At 46.3% G+C, this 21,917-nt stretch overlaps 1 protein-coding gene across 17 annotated transcripts in view; it reads right to left on the minus strand.

Annotated features, from left to right (window-relative positions):
• The window catches only part of LOC117640294 (TLD domain-containing protein 2), a 156,562-nt gene that overhangs the window by 31,367 nt on the left and 103,278 nt on the right, over nt 1–21,917 (minus strand). For 8 of the 17 annotated variants that reach the window (XM_034376660.1, XM_034376666.1, XM_034376673.1 and 5 more), the window contains 14 exons: nt 18,807–19,062; nt 17,566–17,696; nt 17,296–17,483; nt 17,039–17,204; nt 16,471–16,703; nt 16,083–16,383; nt 15,222–15,479; nt 15,000–15,142; nt 13,115–13,381; nt 11,932–12,074; nt 10,954–10,995; nt 9,853–10,015; nt 9,560–9,770; nt 9,215–9,295 (listed from right to left, as the gene is read on the minus strand). In XM_034376660.1, coding sequence (XP_034232551.1) covers nt 9,215–9,295; nt 9,560–9,770; nt 9,853–10,015; nt 10,954–10,995; nt 11,932–12,074; nt 13,115–13,381; nt 15,000–15,142; nt 15,222–15,479; nt 16,083–16,383; nt 16,471–16,703; nt 17,039–17,204; nt 17,296–17,483; nt 17,566–17,696; nt 18,807–19,062 — 2,583 coding nt within the window. Of the gene's footprint in view, nt 1–9,214; nt 9,296–9,559; nt 9,771–9,852; nt 10,016–10,953; nt 10,996–11,931; nt 12,075–13,114; nt 13,382–14,044; nt 14,075–14,999; nt 15,143–15,221; nt 15,480–16,082; nt 16,384–16,470; nt 16,704–17,038; nt 17,205–17,295; nt 17,484–17,565; nt 17,697–18,041; nt 18,434–18,806; nt 19,063–21,917 lie in introns of those variants that run through there. The other 9 variants (XM_034376669.1, XM_034376670.1, XM_034376678.1 and 6 more) reach the window with 9 other exon arrangements.

Raw genomic sequence — 21,917 nt, forward strand, 5'->3', positions numbered from 1 at the left:
GCGTCCCCGACATCCTGGTTCACGAACGACGACGCCTTATGGCGCCAGAGGCCGCATTCCTGCCCATTCATTCCTTCGTTTTTTGTGGTGGCGTGGTCGCCATCAAAATTGAAACACTGGAAACGTGCCAGCCAAACTGCACACTCCTCCCTCCCTTGACAGCCAGCTGAAGGTCCACCAACAAGGGTCCTTTTAATGGAATTTTGAAAACGAAGCGACATAAATCGATAGTGTGATGAAGGCTCGTATACCAACGGCTCTGACGTGAAAATACAGTCGCCATCTTTTAACTGGTCTGACAGCATTCTTGCAAAGAAAATGATCCCCGGACTTTTCACCATCAAATGACAACGAAATTTTCGCTGTGAGCTGGTCAAACCATTTAGTGAACTTCCCTGCTCCAGGGAACTCCTCTAGACCCGGCCGCCGACACGGCGAGGAATGCCCGACCAAATTAAGTCGGCTCAACAACAACACCGAAACAACCTTGACGGCGGTGCCTTGCCCACTTCGCCTTGGCGACCATTCGCGCCACCCCAATTGGAGGACCTGATTGCGTTCCAATCTTCGAATTACACGCCTCTTTTTGCGTGTGCCTCCCTTCAGCGTGCGTACGCGGCGAGCAGCAGTATTTTTAGCAAATTGTAAAACCAATTATTTTTATCCGCGGCGGCTTCAATCCTGTTTAGAGCGCCGGCCTCAGCGCGAAATTCAGGATTTTGACATCGAAATCAGACGCATTTTTCTAGGCACGTGTCAGACACGTGTTGATTTTCTAATGGACGATGGAAACTTCTTGCAGCAAATTCACATTCCAAAAGCCAGAGAATGTGTACTTGTTCCATTCATCATTACAAACTGTACAACTTTTAAACCAAAAAAAAAATGAGGAAACGCTTTAAGTTTGACCTTTAAAAACGTGACATCGTCTTTGTCATTTCACAGTCACACGATTGATTACTTTCCACAATCTTGCACAAAATTATCCCCACCTTTCCCCCTCTCCGAAAAAAAAGTCAACAATAAAAATCGGGAGCGCGTCTCCCAGTGGCAGTGAGGCTCGTAAACAAGAGGAAGTGGCCGAGGTGACCCCAGGACGGGCCCAGGTCGCGTGTGGCGCCGGGCGTGGCGCAGCGTAGCGTGGCGGGTCAACTGATTGAGTCATGAATGCAATGCACTCGCAGGGCTCATGGCTGTGGCGCCCTCCGCGTCGCTCCTCGCCCCGCCCATGCAGTGTGACGCCCACATGCACGGCCTGATCAGCGCCGGCACGGCAGCCTCTTATACCATGTGCGCTCCAAACGCGCATCGGCTCCGCGCTTCAAGGCCACTGCGAGGATCAAAGAGTCTTGACCAACGCCGTGTTTCTAGCAAGGTTTACTTCGCCACCCAAACTTTGGTCACGATATTTTAATGGGCCGGATTTCAGGTGTAGGTAACATTTTCCGAGGGATCCTTAATAAAGTTTGGACGATAACGGTGTGTGATAAGTAAAGAGCAAAACCCCAGACAAGCAGCCACAGTGAAACAAAACCAAACTGCCCCAAAAAATGTCAGAAATGCACTCGCTAGTGCATTATGCAACGACTGCACGGCACTGCAAGGCGTGCCGCGAGCGCCGATGCAAAAACGATACAATATTTCGCACGTCAACGGCAGCGCGCCAAACCGAGACAATTTATGGCGGAATTTCAATTGGTATTCAATCGAAAGACGGATGTGTGTAAGCCGGTCAAGATTACAAAAAACTAGTCTTCATTTCGGACGGCTGATAAGTTGGTTGGTTCAAGGGCAACGTAAAATAAATAAATAATAAAACCGAATCACGATCTTGGGTTTGGTTATCGCGGGCAGGTCTAGGTCGGATGGTGTACGTACGCAGTAGCCGCCAGCAAAATACATTAAAGTGGTCCATTCCGTTAATCTCTTGGTTTTCTTGTTTTTTTTTTGTTTTTTTTTTTTCGTTCTTTTCCGTGCTACTATCGGCCAGCTCAATTGTTGTAATCGCGTTATTTTATTATTACTTTTATTATTGTTCGGAGGGGAAAACAAAAGCCCGCCTCAGACTCTCCGGCAGTGGGCCACATGGCAAGTAAATCAGAAAGCCATCGAGTGTTTTTGCCCCTTCCCTTCAAATCTTTCCACGATGAACGGCAAATGCCACCAGTACGTACTGGGAGTTCCTCAAAATGAGGTACCTCCTCCCGCAACCGAAGCAGCAAGGGGATTAACAACTTTTGCGGCACATGGAAAGACCACACAAACAATTCACTTTTCTTACCAAAGAACTCTCGTAAACTGCTAAGTATTTCCTTTTGCAACCGGTCGTGAGATGAAAATACTTGATAAAAACAAGGAATTTTGTTCGTAGGGCCTGCCATCAGTTAGGAAAGGGTTAAGGGCACACTTGTGACAACCATAAAAAGATTGGAATCTTGAGATCGATTTAAAACTTTACTACTGGCGATTTGTTGTTTTAAATTTTTAAGGACTTTTCAATATTTACGTGACTGTTTCGTTTCTCCCTCGGGGGACCGACAACGTCGAGCTTTCCATCACGTGATCGACCTATTCGGGGCCAAATCACCGCGCTACCCACGGCCCATCTTTCTTCCCCCGAAGTGACGGCACCGTTTCGGATGCCGCCAGCGCATCGGTGCGGCACTTTCGCCCGGGGCACTTAGCGAAGATGCGAAGCTCGGCGCGACCTCATTGCACGTGTGTGTGTGAGTGAGTCAGGGCCACGGCTTTCACCGCATCACAACAAAGAGATGGCTCAATTAGAGCACGCCTCGTATTCGGCCCGGCTGGCGACCGCGTGTACACTCGCTGGCCACGGTTTATCGCCCAACGGTGCGGCGCGGGTCGTGCACGTCTAGAACTTGCGGCAAGTGTCAGACACCGTCCTCCCTGCCTTCTCTTTAAAACTATTTTCAAAACTTTTTTAAACCAAAATTTTGAGATTATTTTTAAATACACGAGAAAATTTTACACACTAAATGTTTAGGTAGAATTTTGTACGTGCAACGTGCACGATTTTGTGCATACGTGAAATTTGCATAATATCATGCGTAAGGATGCATAAATTTATGCAAATTCACGCACAATTTTATGCACGACGGGCACACAAGTTTAAAATTATGCATCACTACGTACAAAATTGTGCATAAACATTTAGTGTGTAGAAATCTTTTAGAATTTTAGAAAAGTGACAGACATCGTCCTTCCTGGGTGGTCTTAAAATTAATTCCAACTCAGTTTTCTTTGAACCAAAATTTCTACGCAGAATTATTTTATAAATACACGAGAGAAATTTTAAAATTTAGCCGAATTTAGATTTCTCTGAGAGAGTGCAGTGTGCGTCCCAACACGCACGGCTCGTGAAGTAATACGGAGTCCCGACCGGTTCCCAACCGGATCACACACAAGACATACGGAGTCAATTTGTTTGCTGTTGTCGGCACCTTGCGCAATGGGCGACGGGGCGCTGCGCACACACGGCAGGTAAGCTTCTTAAAAGCGCGGCCTATCTTCTGCTACTCCTAGCCCAACGGTTAGGTTAGGATGGCGCAGCTCGCCGGAATCTAGCAGCTTTCCACTATCAACCCGAACCGAAGGACCCTGACCTTGTAACCCTGACATGCCTCCCCGAACGAACAACTCTAATCCATCAACCCTATAACCTAACAAACCTAACCCATCAACCCTAACCCAACGTCTGAACTTCAAAAGCGCACCTTCCCCCGCTCCGTTCCCGGCCGGCTGGCCAGACAGATACAAATCTGCCAAGACGGAAGTCATATCGGCAGAGGTAGCAGCGAGGAGGGCCCGGGGCGCCACGGGGAGATAGGCGGCGACCATTTCCAGAGAAGCGGCCACCGCCAACCCACACACAGCCACCCGCAGCTATCCCACACTCAACGTGCAAAAAGAAACAGAAAATACTTAATTTTACTTTGTTGACGAAGTTTTCACGCAAATTTGTGCCTTTGCACTGTAAAAGCCTGAAGGGTCCCGCTAGCATATTATGATTTAGATCTTCTCCATTATCGTATGAAAGAAATCCAACAACATGTCCAGAAACTAATTTTCAAAGGTAAGTTAGAAAGTCAGCAAAAAATTTTACAATAGTGGACAATCTTCACTATAAGACCTTGAAAGACCTTTAAGAGTTTAGATCACTGGCACGACTTCGAGCTTTTCATTCACGACGGACTAAGGGTAGCCCGTGAGACGAAAGTACGGCTCCCAAAATTGAAACGGACAAGTGACAAAATTGGCCCCTATTCCGGGCCGGCCGTGCTCGCTCTCAGACGTCAACAGACAGCGACAACACAATTGCTGTCCATGGAGAGATTTAGAGTGTATTTTTATGGCGAGATGGGGGGGGGGGTCCTGGCTGGACGGAAGCTGCGCTGTACGAGCGAATCATCACCACCGGGCCCAGGGGAGCCCGAATGGGAGTCCTGGGGGAGCCCGTGGGAGCGCGGTGAGGGACCCAGGGGATCCCCGCCAAAACAGGCGCGGGTGCCGTTCGGCCGCTCAGCGCCGCGACGCCGTGGTGTGTGACGTCATACAGACGGTATCGCCCGCCGCCCGCAGGCCGCACGGGATTCCTGCCGGCCCTACCGCACGCTGGCGGCGTGTCATGGGAGGCGTCAATGGCACCGCAGTACAACAACAACAACAACAACAACAACAACAACAAAATCTTTATGACCCTTTGTGTGTCTAGTAGTTTTAGGTAGATGTTCGGTTCGAGTCCCGTTCAGCGGCTCTGGAGCTCGAAACGCGTCCGGGATTTGGACCGCCTCCGCCGGTCTTCTGGCCCACTGTGCGCGCGTCGCGCGGCCCACCGCGAAAATCCCGCGCCGAAAAGCCTCTAGGCAAACGGTCGGCCGGCCGGATGAGACTCCCCCTCCCCTCCCCCTTTCCTCTTCTGCAGGCAGTGGGGCACTTTGCCGAAAGGCTGGCCGCTGACAAAGGCAGCGAGGGCAAAGCCGGCCAAAGCACCACAACACACAAATCTATTCCTGGACAAGACTCCAGTTGCCAAGGTCACCCCCGCGGCGTGTAGCAGCTTGGGGCCGGCCGTGCACAAGCCGCGAACAAATTCAAACACGGATCTCGGAAAGAGAGGGAAAGGGGCGGGGGGTTAATTGTCGCAACGGTTCCCAATGCAAGCTTGGCAGATCACGAAAAGGCCTGCCAAAATTGAGTCGTCAAAGATGCCGTGCTCTGTGTGCGGCCTGTGGTGCATGCTGCTTGTTTTCGGCCCCCTTCCGCCGCGCCAGAGTCATCACTGCGCGAACGCGGGTCGCGTAGTACCCGGCGCCCCGCCACGCCCCGCCACGCCCCGCCACACCGGGACACGGCGGGTAACCTCACCAGTATCCGATGCAAGGTCAAGCGACCGAGTGCGCATGTGTGGCTGACAAGAAGGGACCAGATCGGGTTCAGAAAATCAAACCCAAACTATAAAATTTATAATGAATCCCGGACAAGAATCGGAAAACGGTTTCGCGTCTTTCGCTTAACCCACCCACCTCCCGCTCCCCGTTCGCGAGGAACTATCCTTCATACGGAGTAATTTGTGTTGTTGTTGTTGTTGTTGTTGTTGTTGATAGAGAACATCAACAACGTCTCTGAACTCGAGTTCACTTGACCACGAAGAATGTTCCCTCCTGCCTGACTTCACTTGCTTAACCCAAACTAAAAATGAACGCACGTTGAGAGAAGGGAGACTCAGAGAAGAGAAGAAAGAAGGGAAGAAAAGAAAAAAGAGGAAGCACAGAAAGTCAAACAGGACGACAAAGGCAAAAACAACGAGGGGAAACATCTTTGAATTTAGAGGACGCTTGAAAATATTTTCGACAATTCTCAGCAGTTTATGTTTTGAAATTAAATGATTTCCGTCTCGGGAAAAATAACAAAAGCTGCGAGCTTCTTTGAAATTATGCATCATCTCAGCAAATGAAAGAGCTGGTGATAGAAAAACCACATTAAGATACCCTGTGAGAAAGATAAGATTATGAGTAAGAGTATATATATACAGCACAGCTGGAACAAAAGGCAAGACAAGACAGACAGACAGACAGGTACCTCACGAAAGAGCGCACAGACACAGATAGAGAAAGACAGAGATAGTCAGACATGCAGGTATAGACAGACTGACAGATAGACAGGAAGACGAGCTGAAAGCTGAGACAAAAAAAAAAGACATAAAATCAAACATACAAACTATTTTTTTAAAATCCCCGCGCGCCGCAGAGCTACGCAAATCATGACCGAAAAAACGTCGTTCAACAGTTTTCACGTTCAAAAGTGCTATTTCGAAAAAAAATTGAACGTCGTGTTAGAAACTTTCACGCGCGCGCGCGCTTAGTGACCCAAATCGGGCCGGGCCGAATCCGGCGGCATGGCGACGTAACAACGACCCGAACGGCGTCCATGACGGCGTCACGGACTCGGTCATGGAGGCGGCCCGACGGACACGCAAGTGTGACCATGTCTATTAAGGGCGCCGCGGACGGGCCGCAAACAAACGCGGACAGTTATTACGTAACACTAACTGCCAACTTAACGACAAAAAAAAATTAAGTCGAAATTAACGAATTACGTTTTAAACGTTTGAAGGTAGCTTCAATACAACTTAGGGCGGGAAATTGGATTTAATAATGGATGCTGTCTTACAAACGCACTCGCAGCTACCATGAAAAGACATTCGGTCGAGACCAGGCGGAATTTTCGTTCGGTTATGACACACCCTTGCCGGGCCTTGCCCACCGCTCTGCCGCGTGCACTACGTGCACTTCACTGCGGGCGTGTCACATCACTTACAGTGAGCGCCTCGAGGCACACCCACTGACTGCCCCGTCGCGCGGCGTACCGACACTGTTGCAAAAATAAACTACTCCAAAAAAAAAAAAAAGGCGCGGGGAATTTGGGACAGTGCAAGCGCAAAAAAGGCGAAACGAAACGAAGCGCCAAACGCACCCGTGGCGCTCACGCGCGCGCACGTGAGAATCGGCACACGAACCGCACGCGGCGCGCATCGACGTGACGGACGCGCAAAGCACGCCGGGGCACGCCGGGGATCCAGGCACGCGACGCGAGGCATTGGGGCCCCCCGAACGGAACTACTGGCCCAGAGACTCACGAGGAACGACCCAACACGGAACTACCGCCCCACAGACACGCTGGGTACGACAAAAAAGGCGTTATTTTTGTTGCGGTGCCGTGCTGGAGTTTTCCAGTGTGGCGCGGCCGGCCCTGGCGCACGACCCACGCACCGGCGGCACCGCGGCACCGCAAGGCCGATGACCCGCGCGCTGCACTGTCGCGCAGTCGAAACTTGTTGTCACTCAACGACAAAATTTTGCCTGGCATATTCATCACTTGGAAATGATTAAGTTTTCATCATCATTTCACGAAATTTTTATCACAAATGGACGAAGTTTTTATCGATGACGACCCCAAGTTGCCTGACCTTGCAACTGCAGGCGCCTGCAAAGTCCCGGGTAGGCAATGCCCGTGCACGGCTGCGCCCTGGACCCCAAGTTGCCTACCCGACATTACCATTACCATTAAGGGCTAGACCACACATGATCGTATAGGCAGGCGCTCTTCTCGGCAAGAAGGGAGGGACGCGCGCGAGGACGCCGAGTGGCATTGGGACGACGCTGTGCGAAGCTCGCACGTTCCGGCATTTCTCGCAAAGCTTATTGGACGCAGAGTGCTTCCTCTCTTCCTTTGATTGTTTTGCCGGCGTCTGCTTTCCCACGAGGCGGGAGGCTGCGCACTAGCAAAAGGCGCGGACCCACCCAGAGGGGAGGGGTCACCGAAGGCGGCCAGGTGGACATAAAACCGCACTTTGCCGTTGAGGTAAGCAACTTTCGCGATCCCTTTTTTGGACCCATCTCTGGATCCACCCTTTCCCACTAACCATTTAACGTTTCTGGGAAATTCCTCACCAAAGACACGACGCGCGGCGACGCGCTTGAAATAGTGCACACTGCACGACGGCCGGTTGGCCAAACGAGAAAGGGTCAAGGTAGCCACCACGCTTAAGTCGCATGGTTCATTTAATCTAACGTTACGGCGGGTCCGAGCCACACGCGCCGAGGCGCGGAGGGGAGGTTGGAGGAGGTCCACCACTGCCTCACCCCGCCCAGTGAGCGCGCACGCGTCCACAAGCACTGTCGGTTGCGATCGGTTCAAACTGGTACGAGAGCAGAAAGCCGGCGCTATTCAAAACACAGCCACAGGCTTCCGCGAACGCAGTGCGGGTTGGTGCCGACAGCAATCCGAGAGGCTAACACGACAAAAACATTGAGTACTAAGCATTCCGATTACGAAATTGAAATTGGCGGATTTCAAGGTCAGACCAGTGAAATCTACGACAACCGATCAAAAGTTGCGTTGAGCCTACGAAAGTTCAATGGGGTAGTCTAACGGTAAATACACGTACACTGCACTGTAAGTGGGAAATCGAACAGGTGCAATGCCCCTCCTCCTTTTCGAAAAGTCTGGAAATCGAAGTCGCAAATCCAGGCAAAAATCCGGGTGACTTGTCGTCAATGAACCACGTCAGGAGCACAAGAGGAAGCTTGGATTCGAGGAGAGAGACAGGCTTACCTCGAAACCCTTTTCTATCCATATGAACAGAAGCAGTTGACTAGACAAAATCAGGCAGTGCAACTACTACAGAACAACACACCTAAAATTGCAGTGATCAGTCAGTCAATCAATCACCAGGCCAACCGTAACTTCGTATCGAGAAAGGCTACCTTTCCTTATCAGTGTCCGTTTTGAACAAAATTTAAAAGTTGTTGACTGATATGGCATTCTTCTGAAAGACACAGATCACAACAGAGCTACACATGTAAGGAGTCTATAAGAAGCAGGAGGAAAATGGACAGGGTATGTTCAAGGTATCAGCATCAAAAAAATAGAACAGAAAGAAAAATTTGGAGTTCCTCTAGATGTAGGCTAAACTAACAGTGAAGGCTATGGACATCTAGGAGTCTCATTTCACAAGAAAAGGCTATCACCGCACCATCTCAAAAATAACAATTCTTTCTTGAATTGGAGGCAAGACAAATGCAACATGGAAGTTTGATCACAATCTCGTGGAAGGAACTGTACCACAGAAATTGAGCTAATGAACAGCCTTTTCATGCCAAATGAAACCAAGGATTGAGCTGATTCCCACCTCATCACACTGTTCTGAGTCAGCAGACATGGTCTGAGTCTTGATGATATTGTAGAGCTTAGCATATGGGGCCTTCACCATCTATTTAGAAGATCCCAATGTTATGCAAGGTACAGTTAAAAAAAAACGGACAAGACAGAACAGTATTAGAACTCCTCCACACTCCCTTACACACATACACGTAGCACACATTTGATTCAGGGATTTAATTTAAAAAAAAAAATACAACTTGGAGAAAAAATGAGGAAGATTTTCTTCCTGAATATGGGACTAACATGAACATAGCCAATTGGACCAATGTCAAGAACAGCAAGGATCGAAAACGAGAAACTCGAAGTTACTCACCTCCCAAGATTCCCTGGTAAGCTCTCCAAGTTCGCCTTCATCGCTGCCTCTGCGACCACCTTCTCCTTGGCTCTCGCTTCCTGGCTCATCATCCCACAATTCGGTGTCGGATTCCACAAGTTCATAACCACGAGACTTGTAGTCCATTTCTTCTAAGTCTCCGTACAAGTGAGGAATCCACAAGTGCAGGAACTTGTACAAATCATCCACCCTAGAAAGAGAAAACAAATGACAAATCTTTCACATGCAGATTTCATGGGAAATGAACTAGTTTGAGATAAAAAAGAACAAACCTGTTTCGAGGTATTCCAAACCAATATTCTGGCCTCATTTTCTTCTTTCCATATGACATAATGGGTGTTGACTTGGGAATTTTTCTATTGACAGGTTTGCCCATCCTCAGCCTTAAGTACAAAGGAGGATCCTCACATGATCGGGCTGGCTGAGGTATTAATTCTACAAAACATTAATAAAACAAAAGAAATGAATCAGTCAAAACAAAGTCAGAGCATTTTGAGAACTTTCACAATTAATTCAATACAACAAAAGATAAACAGATGATACACATAGAATGCTAAACAAAATGATTTAAAAAAACTTGTTTGTTTTGTAGTTTGTTTTTTATTCTGAACTTTTAGAATTTATATCAACATTTAATATGGCACACAAGCCCACACATCAATTAAGTTTTTAAAACACCAAAATAAAAAAAATAATTTAAAAAACCATGGTGGTGAAACAAAAATTAATGTATGCATGAAATCCTATACAACACTCACTGTTCCCATGCTCATGTCTTATGAATATGAAGGATGGGTAACCATAAAGATCTTCAACCTGTGAGCAACATGCACCACACACACAGACAACATGCAAACTACAGAAACTTGGTAACTACAACAATTACAGTACAGGACAAATAGCTAGTAAATAGCCTGTATCACAATGTGATTACAGTATACCATTTCATATGGGTTGTTTTTTACAAAATTGAAGAATTAAACTATGCACTTAAAAAAGGTCAAGTACTGAAAAGAATGAAAGGAAAGGTACATTGCCATAAATGCATGAATATCCATAAGCATACACTAGAATGCAGCAGTTCTCAGGATTTTGTAAGAGTCTTATTAAATCCTTTGAAGGCCTTTGGAAAATATAGAAAATAGGGAAAAAGGTAGTACGAGAAAATAAATTATACATAATAATAAATATAAGTAATGGTAATGAAGCAACTCACTCAAATGTCTACCAAGATTCAAAAACGGAAAGAAACAAAAAGCTACTCTTACCAATCTAAAACAAGACTAGAAGAAGAGAAATCTGTATTGTATCACACAAAGCAAACATTCACGGGATGAAAGTTAGTAAATATGGGAGTTTTGTTAAACACATACCAAGTCCATCAAGTAGAGGAAAATTAGGAGCATGAGCATGGACTACATCGCAGGAGGAAGAAAACAAGGAAAAGGATGGCACAAGATTAAATTATTGCTTTAGGGGAGCGTCAAAACACTCAACAACAACAAATCTAAGCTATGCTTTAAAATTACGCTAAAAGACCCTCAACAGAGGTACTGCAATCATCATGAAGATTAAAACAGATTTCAATCTTTGATCTGCAAACTCAACAACATCCTTAAGGGATGTGGTAGTGGGAATATGACTTGTGACTAATGGATGGTAAAACTTTCAGGTTCAAAGTGAGGCTTATAGAACATGGTTTGGCTCAGTACATAAACAGAAATACCGGTACATAAATCCTTTCTACGTTACTTTAGCATCTTTCTGTGTCCCAAAGAACACAGAACTTTGAATAATAAATTTATTAAACTGAAACATTTAATTTTACCAAAATGTCTGAAAAAATGGTTTGTATAATGTACAAAACTGGGTAGAAAAATACCAAATCATTAAGTTTGATTTTGAAATCAGAGCATATTGAATCCATCTAATCATACAAAAACATCCATAGCCACATTCACCCTATCACAAGACCTATTCATTGAGTTACTGAACCTATTGCTCTAGCTAAAGTCTCTCTATACATTAACAACTAAACTAAACATTTAGTGTTCCATTCTTCAACTGCATTGCGGTGCAACAAAGCACAACAGGGAAGCAAATGAACATTTCTACATGGCAATTCACCAAAAAGTTTGCACCTTCACACGGACACACATGTCCTCTTAGTATTTCCTCAACATATTATGAGACGGAAGTCCAACTATAAAACTATGGTTATTCACATCTAACTAAAAGGCTCCAATCAGAAAAATGTTATGTTGAGTGTTATCGGTGAAGATCTTGTTTCATAAAATTTATGTTGTTAGTGGTTAAAGTTAGAAGCATAGAGCAGTTCATAGCATACTTACGGTCTATTGAGCGAAAGAGGTCTGGCATTTCATCCACATCAACCATGCTCCTGATGTCCAGCTTCGGTGCAGGGGGCTTGCGCTCTTTTGGCTCCTTGGTTTCAGTCTGTTGTCTTCCGATGAAAGTGCCCACAGATGACCTCCTAAAGATGCAAAAGAGAAACAACAAGAGCGTTAAAACATGCCCAAAATATATACATATGAGCGAGCAGCTGCACCTGATTTCACCAAAGCCTTCAGTCTTACAGCCATTTGAGGATCAAATGAAACGCCTTTTGTGACATCTACCACACTCTAACAAAGGCTTCTTTGTTACATTATGATTTCATAAAGCATGCAAAAGTTTGTGGATTCTGCCAAGGCTTCACTTGCCCAGTTAAAAATTAACCTTTCAGATTCAAAGTATCATTATCTTTGAAGTATGTTGATACACTACAGAAGGGAGGGCTAAACATAAGGTAATCAACAACATTTGGAAGGCTAAAAATAATCAATATCACTGAGTTTTAGAATACCGTATACTATGACGAATGGCTTTAGACATGCCCAAACACTAAGAAGAAACAAAAAAAAAGTCACACATTCAGAGCAGTTGATTTACATGAGTTAAGTTTTTATCTGGATTTTAACAGTTTTAATATAAGCGCCAACCTTGTTAATCCAGACACACATACTACGCGTGTACTCTTCAACACATGCAATGCACACATATTGAAGGGGAAGAAAATCACCAAAACACCATACCATGCATAAGGTATACTAAAAACATGCAGATAAAAGCGTTGTTTAATTCTTTAAGTGACAGTATAGCATCAACCAACAAACACTCCACATCCGTGGACCATGGCATATCACACCCCTCTTGTCCTGTCAGACCTTTACAATGCCTCAGGCTCTCTAAAACCTTAAAACCCTCATGGAAATGTATGATACTCATCAAACTGATCTTAGTTCTTCTATGGAACGTCTAAAACAATTTGAATAAAGAATGACTATTGTTTGATGCTTTCACATTGGTATACAGTTTATGCTACCGCATAAAGAAAACCACAGTGCTGAGCCTAAGTGAGCTTGTTTCCAAACAGCAAACTAGGTGAAGGAAAATGTGGGGGAAAGGGAATCCAATGGGCACAACATCAAGATATTTAAAATACATTTTTAAAAATACGGCTCCCACACTTACCCGACATTACTAACGCTACTGATAATTGACGTGGCCGTGTTACCAACCACAGAAAATCCTGTTTCAATGCCCTCCTTTAGCACTTCTCTTATTTCTGGGCTCGGGGGTGCGGGGGGTGCGGGGGGTGCATCCGTGGGGCCAAGCCCAGGCGTCTGCGGAGGCCCTGGAGACGCTCCCCTTGTGCCGCCCGAGCCCCCACTCTCTTCGCTAGGAGTTTTCATCAAGAAGAGTCCCGATCCAAAGTCCGACACCAGATTGATTGGCGAACTGTCAGTTAAAAGTTACGATGCATTTCAAAGACGAAAAATTCGAGTCATCAAAGCATGATCAAAGAAAGGGATGATCAGTACAAACTAAACAAGAAAAAAAGGGAAGGACATGGGGAGGAGAGGGAAACGTAATATTTGCGCTGCAAAATGCCAGCAGAGCGCCTCAAGCTTATCACCAGCAAATGACATAATTGAGGCGCTTGTCCAGAAAGCAATGGAGCAGTTACTTTACTGAGAAATCCTTCTTGGAGAATACAATGTTGAAAAATTCATTCACCATTCACATGGCTGAATAAGAAAGAAAATAAAACATTTTTATACTGAAGTAAATTTTGGCAACTGCTCAACCAGTTTAAGCGCTTTCCCAAAAATACTGATGCGCATGCATTCCTCAGCTTAACTGCTCAGAATCTAATGCGCAGTAGACAAAAATCATGTCACAAATATGAGACTTTCAGGGCTAGCATATGCCTCAACAACACCCTGCTCTCATAGCTTGTGGTCCCAATTCTAACAATTCATTCAGTAATTTATAAAATAAGAGCCACATATGATACGGCAAGTAACGAACTAGTATGAACTAACTAAGCTATGCTCTTGCACTGCTTTAATCTACAGCTTAATTTCTCTTGTTACATGAAGAGTAGTTTGGGCCACTTACGTTGCATTTTGAATATCTTTAGACATAGACCTAAGAAAGAGTGCAGAAATGAAAATGAGGTTGGAAAGGTAGGGATGATTGTGTATGCAACCATGAGATAAAATTTCTTTAGGATGTAAACTTTAACCATGCAACCAATGTAAGCAAGTACCCCAAACTTGCATTTGAAAAGAGACCATTCAGTTCATGGAAAGTTCTCAGTAGATCACACATCATGAACAAAAATAAAAACAGGGGATTTGGGCAAGGTGTAGATGCTATTCAGATGATCAGATTCTGTGGTATCAGACTGAAAAAATGAATATATCAATTAACTAAGCTTGTGCCGGTGCAAGCAAGCCTGACCTGATTGAAACTATAAAAGTAGAAAGTAGCATCTTGAAAATAAAAACAAAAATAAATTATACAGAAGCCCTTAAAAATGAAAATGCTAAAATCCATAAAATAGAGAGAGACCATGGAAATTTTCTCAATAATCACACAAAAAAACAGGATCTTGAAAGTAGAAGTTGACAGAGAAAAGGACATCCCATTACTTTTGATAGAGAACTCAAAGAAGATTCTTACAATCGAAAAACCAACCCAGATTATGTACAGCACAAACATTCACACCAATTAACTCAGTAAGTTAGCATTATTAGTATTCACATCCAAGTTAAAATTCACAGCAGAATGGCATCATAATTATATTAATCAGCAGCTACATTGACAAATTGAACACATTCAACACAACATCATCAGCAGATATGAACCAAAATACTGTATCAGAAATGTTGTAAAAGAACAAAAAAAAATAACTACTTTCACAATCAAACACAGCTCCACATACTGTACTTCTTAATTAAATTTAATTGGAGGTGAGCTAAAGTCAAATTTTTACTGAAGGTACTCTCTGGTTCTTGATTATGATGCCACTTAAAACCTTACTGATCCACATTAGTTGATCCAAACTTACCTAGAAAATACTTTTGAGAACACTGATGAGTGCTGGGATTGAGAATCCGCAGAAGAAGGTAGGCCGGGGAGAGAATCCTTCTCATCCTTATCACCAGTGAATCCCTCCATCCAGGCCAAGGGATATGATAACCTCTTTAACACCTAATTTAACAGATATTAAGTTAATGACAGAAGCAATTATACAAGAAGGAGAAGTTTCTCAGATCCAACCAGAACAAACCTTATTTTTACGGCTTTCCTGCTTGTCTGCATCTTCTTCTTTGTTTTCTTTCCCCTCTTTTCCTTCATCATCAACTGAAAAGGAGACTGAAGAAGTCTTCTTCCTTGACGTAGGAGCAGCAGCTAACATGGATCCTGATATGGCAGCATCATCACTAGATTGTTGCTCGAGTTCTGTTAAGTAGTTAGTGGGGGCAACCGTTATGGGAGGTACAAAGTCATTCTTTGATGCCATGACTATGTCTGCATCAGAGAAAACCTGCAAAAGGAAATACAACAAAGTTAGTATTTGAAAGAAACCTCTTCCAGCATGAACAGGATCAAGTTAGTTTACATTAACTCTGATCAGCCTCAGATAAAGCAAAAAAATTAATCAATAATGTGAATACGATACACATTGATATCAGACATATGAACCCATGCAGTTTTGTTTTAAGATTAAGTATAGATAATGACAAATGAAAAGAAAGGAGGCAATCAAAATGAACCACTGCTGTTCCCACATGCCCACATTGAGAATAAGAGTGTCATTTTGAAATTTTCATCAAGTCTACATACAGTACATGCAAAACAAACAAAAATCAACAGCCAAACAAACAGTCATGGAAAGTTAAGTAAAATAAATGCAGAAGTGATTCCCTTGAAACCACTAACTACGAAAGCAGATGCAAAGGGTTAGTGAACAGGACCAATTGATGAATTCTCAAACCTCATCACCCCATCCCATGAATTGAAGATTACTGGACCACATATGAACAGAACTTACTTGGTTAGTTAGTGATAAAGATTTGTCAAATCACCACAGAAGTTAGTAGGAGCACAGTCTCCACCTCACAGTCATTAAAAAAGATTGAATTACTACCTTTTTAGTACATGGGATGATAGGAGGCAGTGGGGGCTGATCTGCATCACGGATATCGATGCCAGAATCATGACAAGAGGATTTGATGAGGTTTCCATTCCCCCTCTGTTCATCCAACCCTTCAGCTGTTTCAGCTAAGACATGGCACAGGTCATCTTTAGTTTTGGTGTCTACCTCCCCGTCTCCGTCCTTGCTGTCCTGGCTCCCCTTCTGCTTCGGAACAGCCCAATGATGGTCCAGAGATGACATCCTCCGTTGCTCCATTTTCCGAATCATTGTGTAGGCTTCATCCCCAGAACTCCTTAAGAAAATTATTATTGTCAGTGCACAAATTTTAGGATGCAACTTGCATACACTTGTATACAATGAAGAAACAAATGCAACTTACTCCATGCTAACTGATCTTTCCCCATCCTTCTTTTCTTCAAGAGATGTGTCCTTTAACAAATCTTGTGACACATTTTCTTCTACAGACGTCTGGCGACTTGTATTTTGTGACACTGTTAAATTGGTTGGTGTCACTAAATCACGCTCAAACGCCTTAGGGAAAGCACTCCCCTCCCGACCAGCAGGAAAGGAACTCTCACTCTCATTGTCTCCGTTCTCACCACCGTCATCCTCCTGCAATAATCAAGAATAACATAGCAAATGATTAAAAGAGCTGGCAGGCAAAGAAGGATGACACCACCGCTTTTATGACCTACATCATGGCTCATATCAAGGCGCATCAAGGTAGTTACGTTCACATATACCAAACCTAAACCCACGCCATGATTTCAAAAAACTATGAGAGAGCAAAGGTTGCTTCAAAGAATGTAATTCAAAATCTTTACTTTACTAATCCTTGATAACTAATTTAAGTGAATAGATAATATACTTGACTCACTCAAACAAGCAACACCACATAAGTGTCTAAGCACCTGAGCCTGCTTCATTTAAATAAGTGTACAACGCACCTCTGTGGACAACCTTCCAGGAGCCAGCTCTGGGAACGTCTCATCCTTGACTAGTAATGACTCTTTTCCTGGTGAAATTGAACTGTCATCAACACCATGGGTTTCAGCATCCTTTGCAGATTTACTGTCTTTAGGGTGATAAATTTCTGGTTTGGTAGCATCTCCTCTGCAAATTGAAAAGAGGATCAAATTAGTAACACAACACAACTTCCTTAAACATCTCGTAACTAGTGATGAAACATAGGCACTGGACTTACTTTGGTGCATCTGAATTGCCAACCCTCATATGAGCAATATCATAATATATAGCAGCATTTACAACGAACTCCATTGGTGCTATTACTCCGTACGATTCAGGACCATGCTCAATAACTAGCTGGTCTGATACATTAGGGTCAAACATCACAGCATTTGGAGTCACAAGAAGGACTCCACTAACAACACCCTGAAACACAGCAAGTAAAACAAATGTGAGCAGATACAAACAACCACCGGAAAAATATAGGCAAACCAAAATAAGGTTTTACCTGTCCATCGGTAATATGACGAACAGTGATCTTGAGGAAACGTTCCAGATCTCGTGAGCGTGTTGGAGCATGAATGCTGTGCTCCCCTATCCTCTCTGCACGCCCTGGACCACCAGATGATATGCGGCCTTCTGTAACGTGAAAAACAGAAAGCTTAGCACAAGTTCGCTCTCTCTTTGACAGATTCATGTTCCTAAGTCTCATTGCCATGATCAGCAGACCTTAAGTTACAGGAAATAAATGGCAATGAGATGACAGATCAGAAGAAGCAGACACAGCAATCAGTATTTGGTGTTTGAATTTAAAGAATTGTATGAATATTTTTTGACTTTCAGAAAGTGGCAGCATAAAATACATCTAAAATACTAGGGACTTGGTTTAAATGGCGAAAATGAGCATATCTAACGCATTATGTAGAAAACAAAGACTGTCAAAAATATCACAACACTACTGTCAGAAAAAAATAAAGCATTTACCGTCACTAGGTCTAGCAGTGTAGGTCACAGTGCACCCAATCTCGCGAGACCGTTTCCAACATTTGCCGTTTGAGCCACGCGAATCTCGCCGAAATCGCGAAAACATGTTAAATATGGAGCCGAGAGGTCATGGAGCAATCAAAATGAACTAGACAGCTACGACGTGGGGCCAGGACAAGACCTCAGCCCCAGCTGAGCCGCTGCATAGCAAAGTAAACAACTAGGCACATAACCTCAAAATGACAGCTGATCCAATACCACCACAGAGACGGTGGTAAAGAACCGCTCGGGCCTATCCTCAGCACTCTACATGTCAAGGTAAGTAGCATTCGTCATTTATCGTGAAAGTGGACTCGTCAAAAGCCAGTCTTGGCGAAAAGTTTTATATTGCATTAACAGCATGAAATGCAGCGCTATTATTGGCCAGCCAAGCCATGCGTCGTCTCCTCCCACTTCCCTCCCCCTCCCGCTCCAGGCTCTCGCATTTTCTCCAGGGTTCCGGGCAGAGAAGCTTCATTGAATTAACGGAAGACTCACCATCGTCAGACTTCACGCAGAATTTACTTGACGGGATGCTTTAGGTTCGTTCAATTTAGCTGATTTACCTTGAGCAGGAATGACCTGTATTTGCCCAGGGCAGTGGTTGGTTGGCGGGCCCGAAATGCCTCAGCGCCCGTCAAGTCAAGGATAGGCTGCACCGCCGCACAGCCCAGCATGCAGGGCTGCCTAAGGTCCACATACAAACTTTGCGAAATGACTGCGTACCTTGGTGCTCCGGGGCGTCGCCAGACGACGGCTTGGGCGACGACGCGTCGCCGTCCTCGGCGCCCTCCGAGTCCTGGCCGTCGAGGGACGTGTCCAGGGTGGCGCCCGGGGCCTGCTTGGCGCCCTTCTTGTCCGGCACGAACAGCACCTGGCCGGGGAAGACGAGCCGCGTCGCCAGCCGGTTCATCTTGGCCAGCTCGGACGGCGTCGTGTCGAAGCGGGCGGCCACGGACGTCAGCGTGTCCGAGGCCTTCACCTGCAGCAGGAGGAACAGAAAGTCAACACACGTTGTCGGTCAAGTCAAATCACTGAATTTCGGTGTACGAATCCGATGAATTTCAGCCAAATTTTGATGAATTTCAATCGAATTTCGATAAATTTTGATGAATTTCAGTAAATTTTAAAAGTTTGATTAATTTCGGTGTACAAATTAGGCTGGAGTTATTTCCCCTTGGGTCAAGTTGCAAGCCACCTCCACTTTGCACGAGGAGGGATCAACGACATTGGTGAAACAAAGGCATAAAAACTATGCCCTCACAGGGCGTAAACGATTTATGCCCCTGGCGCAGCGAGAATCGCTTTACGCCCTTGGGAAAGCTTGCAGACAGTGCGGTGTCTCTCCCCCTTGTCGAAAGAGGCAGGCCGGACAGGCGTTTTTGGAGGGAGTGTGTTGCGAGCAACTTAATCATCGGAACTTGTTGAGCAAGCACTCCTCCTCACCCCCTCCACCCCGTGTGTTTGTTATCGGCCACACATCGCCCTCTTGGCTCAGCGTTCGGACGCCGCGGTGGCGCCAGGGGAAAAAATGGCGATGGATTTGCTATTCTCTCTCTTATGGAGTGCCATCTTGGGCGTGCGAGAGAGACAGAGCGACGAAAGGGCGGTCCTGGCCGGTCCCTGACCTTCCCGAACAGCGGACATGGCGAGACTTCTCCCTCGTCCATCGCTCTCCAGCCAACGGCGGCGCCACGCCGTGCCACGCCACGCGGCGACGACGCGGCGACGCAAACGCACGCAGCCAAAGTGGCGCCCGGCAGGGGGCTCGGCTTGGGGGCGGCTAGACAAGACTGCCTGTCTGTCTGCCTGCCTGTCTGTCTGGGGTGGCAGCGGGGTCAACGCACACAGCACTAGCCGTACGTAGTCCGAGATAGCGGTCCCTATTCGGGGCGGGTGACCACAGAAAGGCAGCCGTTTGCATATTACTGCCTGCCTGAGGACTGGACGCCGGGCATGCCCTGCAGGGAACGCGACTGGTACACCGTCAAGTTTACGGCACAGTATAAAGATACACGGAGTGCTTCGGGTGCGCTACGACATGGCTGTACGTCCGACGTGCGAGTGCGCAGTAAATTGTTGCAGACTCAAGAAGCTAAGCTGCCATGGAATGTGGTGTTGGCGACGGGGTTGGATGGGCAAAGAGATGGGGGCGGATGGGGGTGGGCAAAGAGATGGGGGTGGGCAAAGGGATAGGGGTGGGTGAAGGGATAGTGGTGGGCAAAGGGATATGGGTGGGCAAAGGGATAGGGGTGGGTGAAGGGATAGTGGTGGGCAAAGGGATATGGGTGGGCAAAGGGATAGGGGTGGGTGAAGGGATAGTGGTGGGCAAAGGGACAGGGGTGGGCAAAGGGACAGGGGTGGGCAAAGGGATAGGGGTGGGCAAAGGGATAGGGGTGGGCAAAGGGATGGGGGTATTTCTTCGCATAAAAAACTAAATCGTACTTTACATGTGCTCAAAATACTTCGTAAGGTAATAAAGCGGACTCCGCGAAGTGGATTCGAGAAATTTTATAAACAACACGTGTGCGCGCGTGTGCTTGCACGTTTTGCCCCCCTCCCCCTTATCTACCCGAGCACGTCAAAGTCGTCTCGACAAGTGGCGATCCATAGACAGCCCTGACCTTGCTCTTGGCACAGCTCCGCACTGCTCCCTTTCCCTTTCCTTCAATCCTCGGCCCGATCCCGATCCCGCGCCCCCTCCCCCTCCCCCAAAAGGACGAGCCCTCTATCGATTGGAGGGCGGCTGGGGGACTGACTGGGCCGTCGAAAGGACGCACGCAGACTTAGTGAATTATCGATGCGGGTCGAAGGGTTTTCCCCCTTTTCCGCAAAATCGAAACCAATCAATGGCAAGTTGACCGCTGGTGACACAGTCTTTTGAAAGAACACGTCAGCGCGATTTCAAGCCGGGCATACACCGCGAGTCGCCCACCCCTAAACACGCGCACCACCTCAAGAAGTAGTTGGAGTAAACTAGGATATTAGTTCGCAAGCTACCTGGTATTTTCAGTGAGCTTATATTGTCTGTACACGCTACGTTAGGGCCTGACACAATTTTTAAGGTCTTGAGACGTTTTGAGAGTGCACGACGGCAGTCAAGGGACACTGATGGTGGCGGTTTTCGACATCGCTGAGCCGATTATCGGCCGAGGCTTGACTCTGGACCACGGGGCGCCCCGCAGACGGGTCTGTCTGTGACGTCATGAGCCACTCCGGGGCAGGCGGGGCCAGGGGGAGGGGGAAGGGGGGGGGCATTGTAAGGGCGGAAGCGAGTCCCATCCCCAGCCGGAGCCTCCGGTTTCATGAAGATTGTTGGGACGAGACTTTTTCACAGGAATGAAGGAAGAGCTCGCAGTAGCGTCCCCTCCTCTCCTGCAACCCCCTTGTCCCTCTTTCCTCTTTCCTCCCCGTTTGCCTTGCTTCCCTGCTCCCTCGCCCCTTCCTCCGTTTCCTGCCCTTCTCCCTCCCCTCCCTTCCGGGTGGCCCAGAACAATGGCGGGCTAAATACAAACAAGTTCCTTTCCGTACATGCGCACCATTCCTTCCCTTCTTCGCGGGACAGTCCATGTTGGGCCAGGCAGTGTTGCTTGGGCACCGCCCACCCCTCGGCCCACCCCCTAGACGTACCGCGTGGCCACACCCACCAAACTTCACAATTCAGTCTTTTCGACAGTATTTCGCTCACACACGAGCCTGATGGTTTTCGTTGGCCGAAGAAAGAAGGGATTTGGGAAAAATGCCTAGGCTAAGATTGCTATCTAGAATACACGCCCTAGAAAAATCGTCCGGGATTGAATGATCCGTCCGTGCCAAAGCACAACCCAACTCCCAGAC

Source organism: Thrips palmi, unplaced genomic scaffold (genome assembly GCF_012932325.1).
Source record: "Thrips palmi isolate BJ-2018 unplaced genomic scaffold, TpBJ-2018v1 HiC_scaffold_12, whole genome shotgun sequence".
NCBI classification, from domain to species: domain Eukaryota; kingdom Metazoa; phylum Arthropoda; class Insecta; order Thysanoptera; family Thripidae; genus Thrips; species Thrips palmi.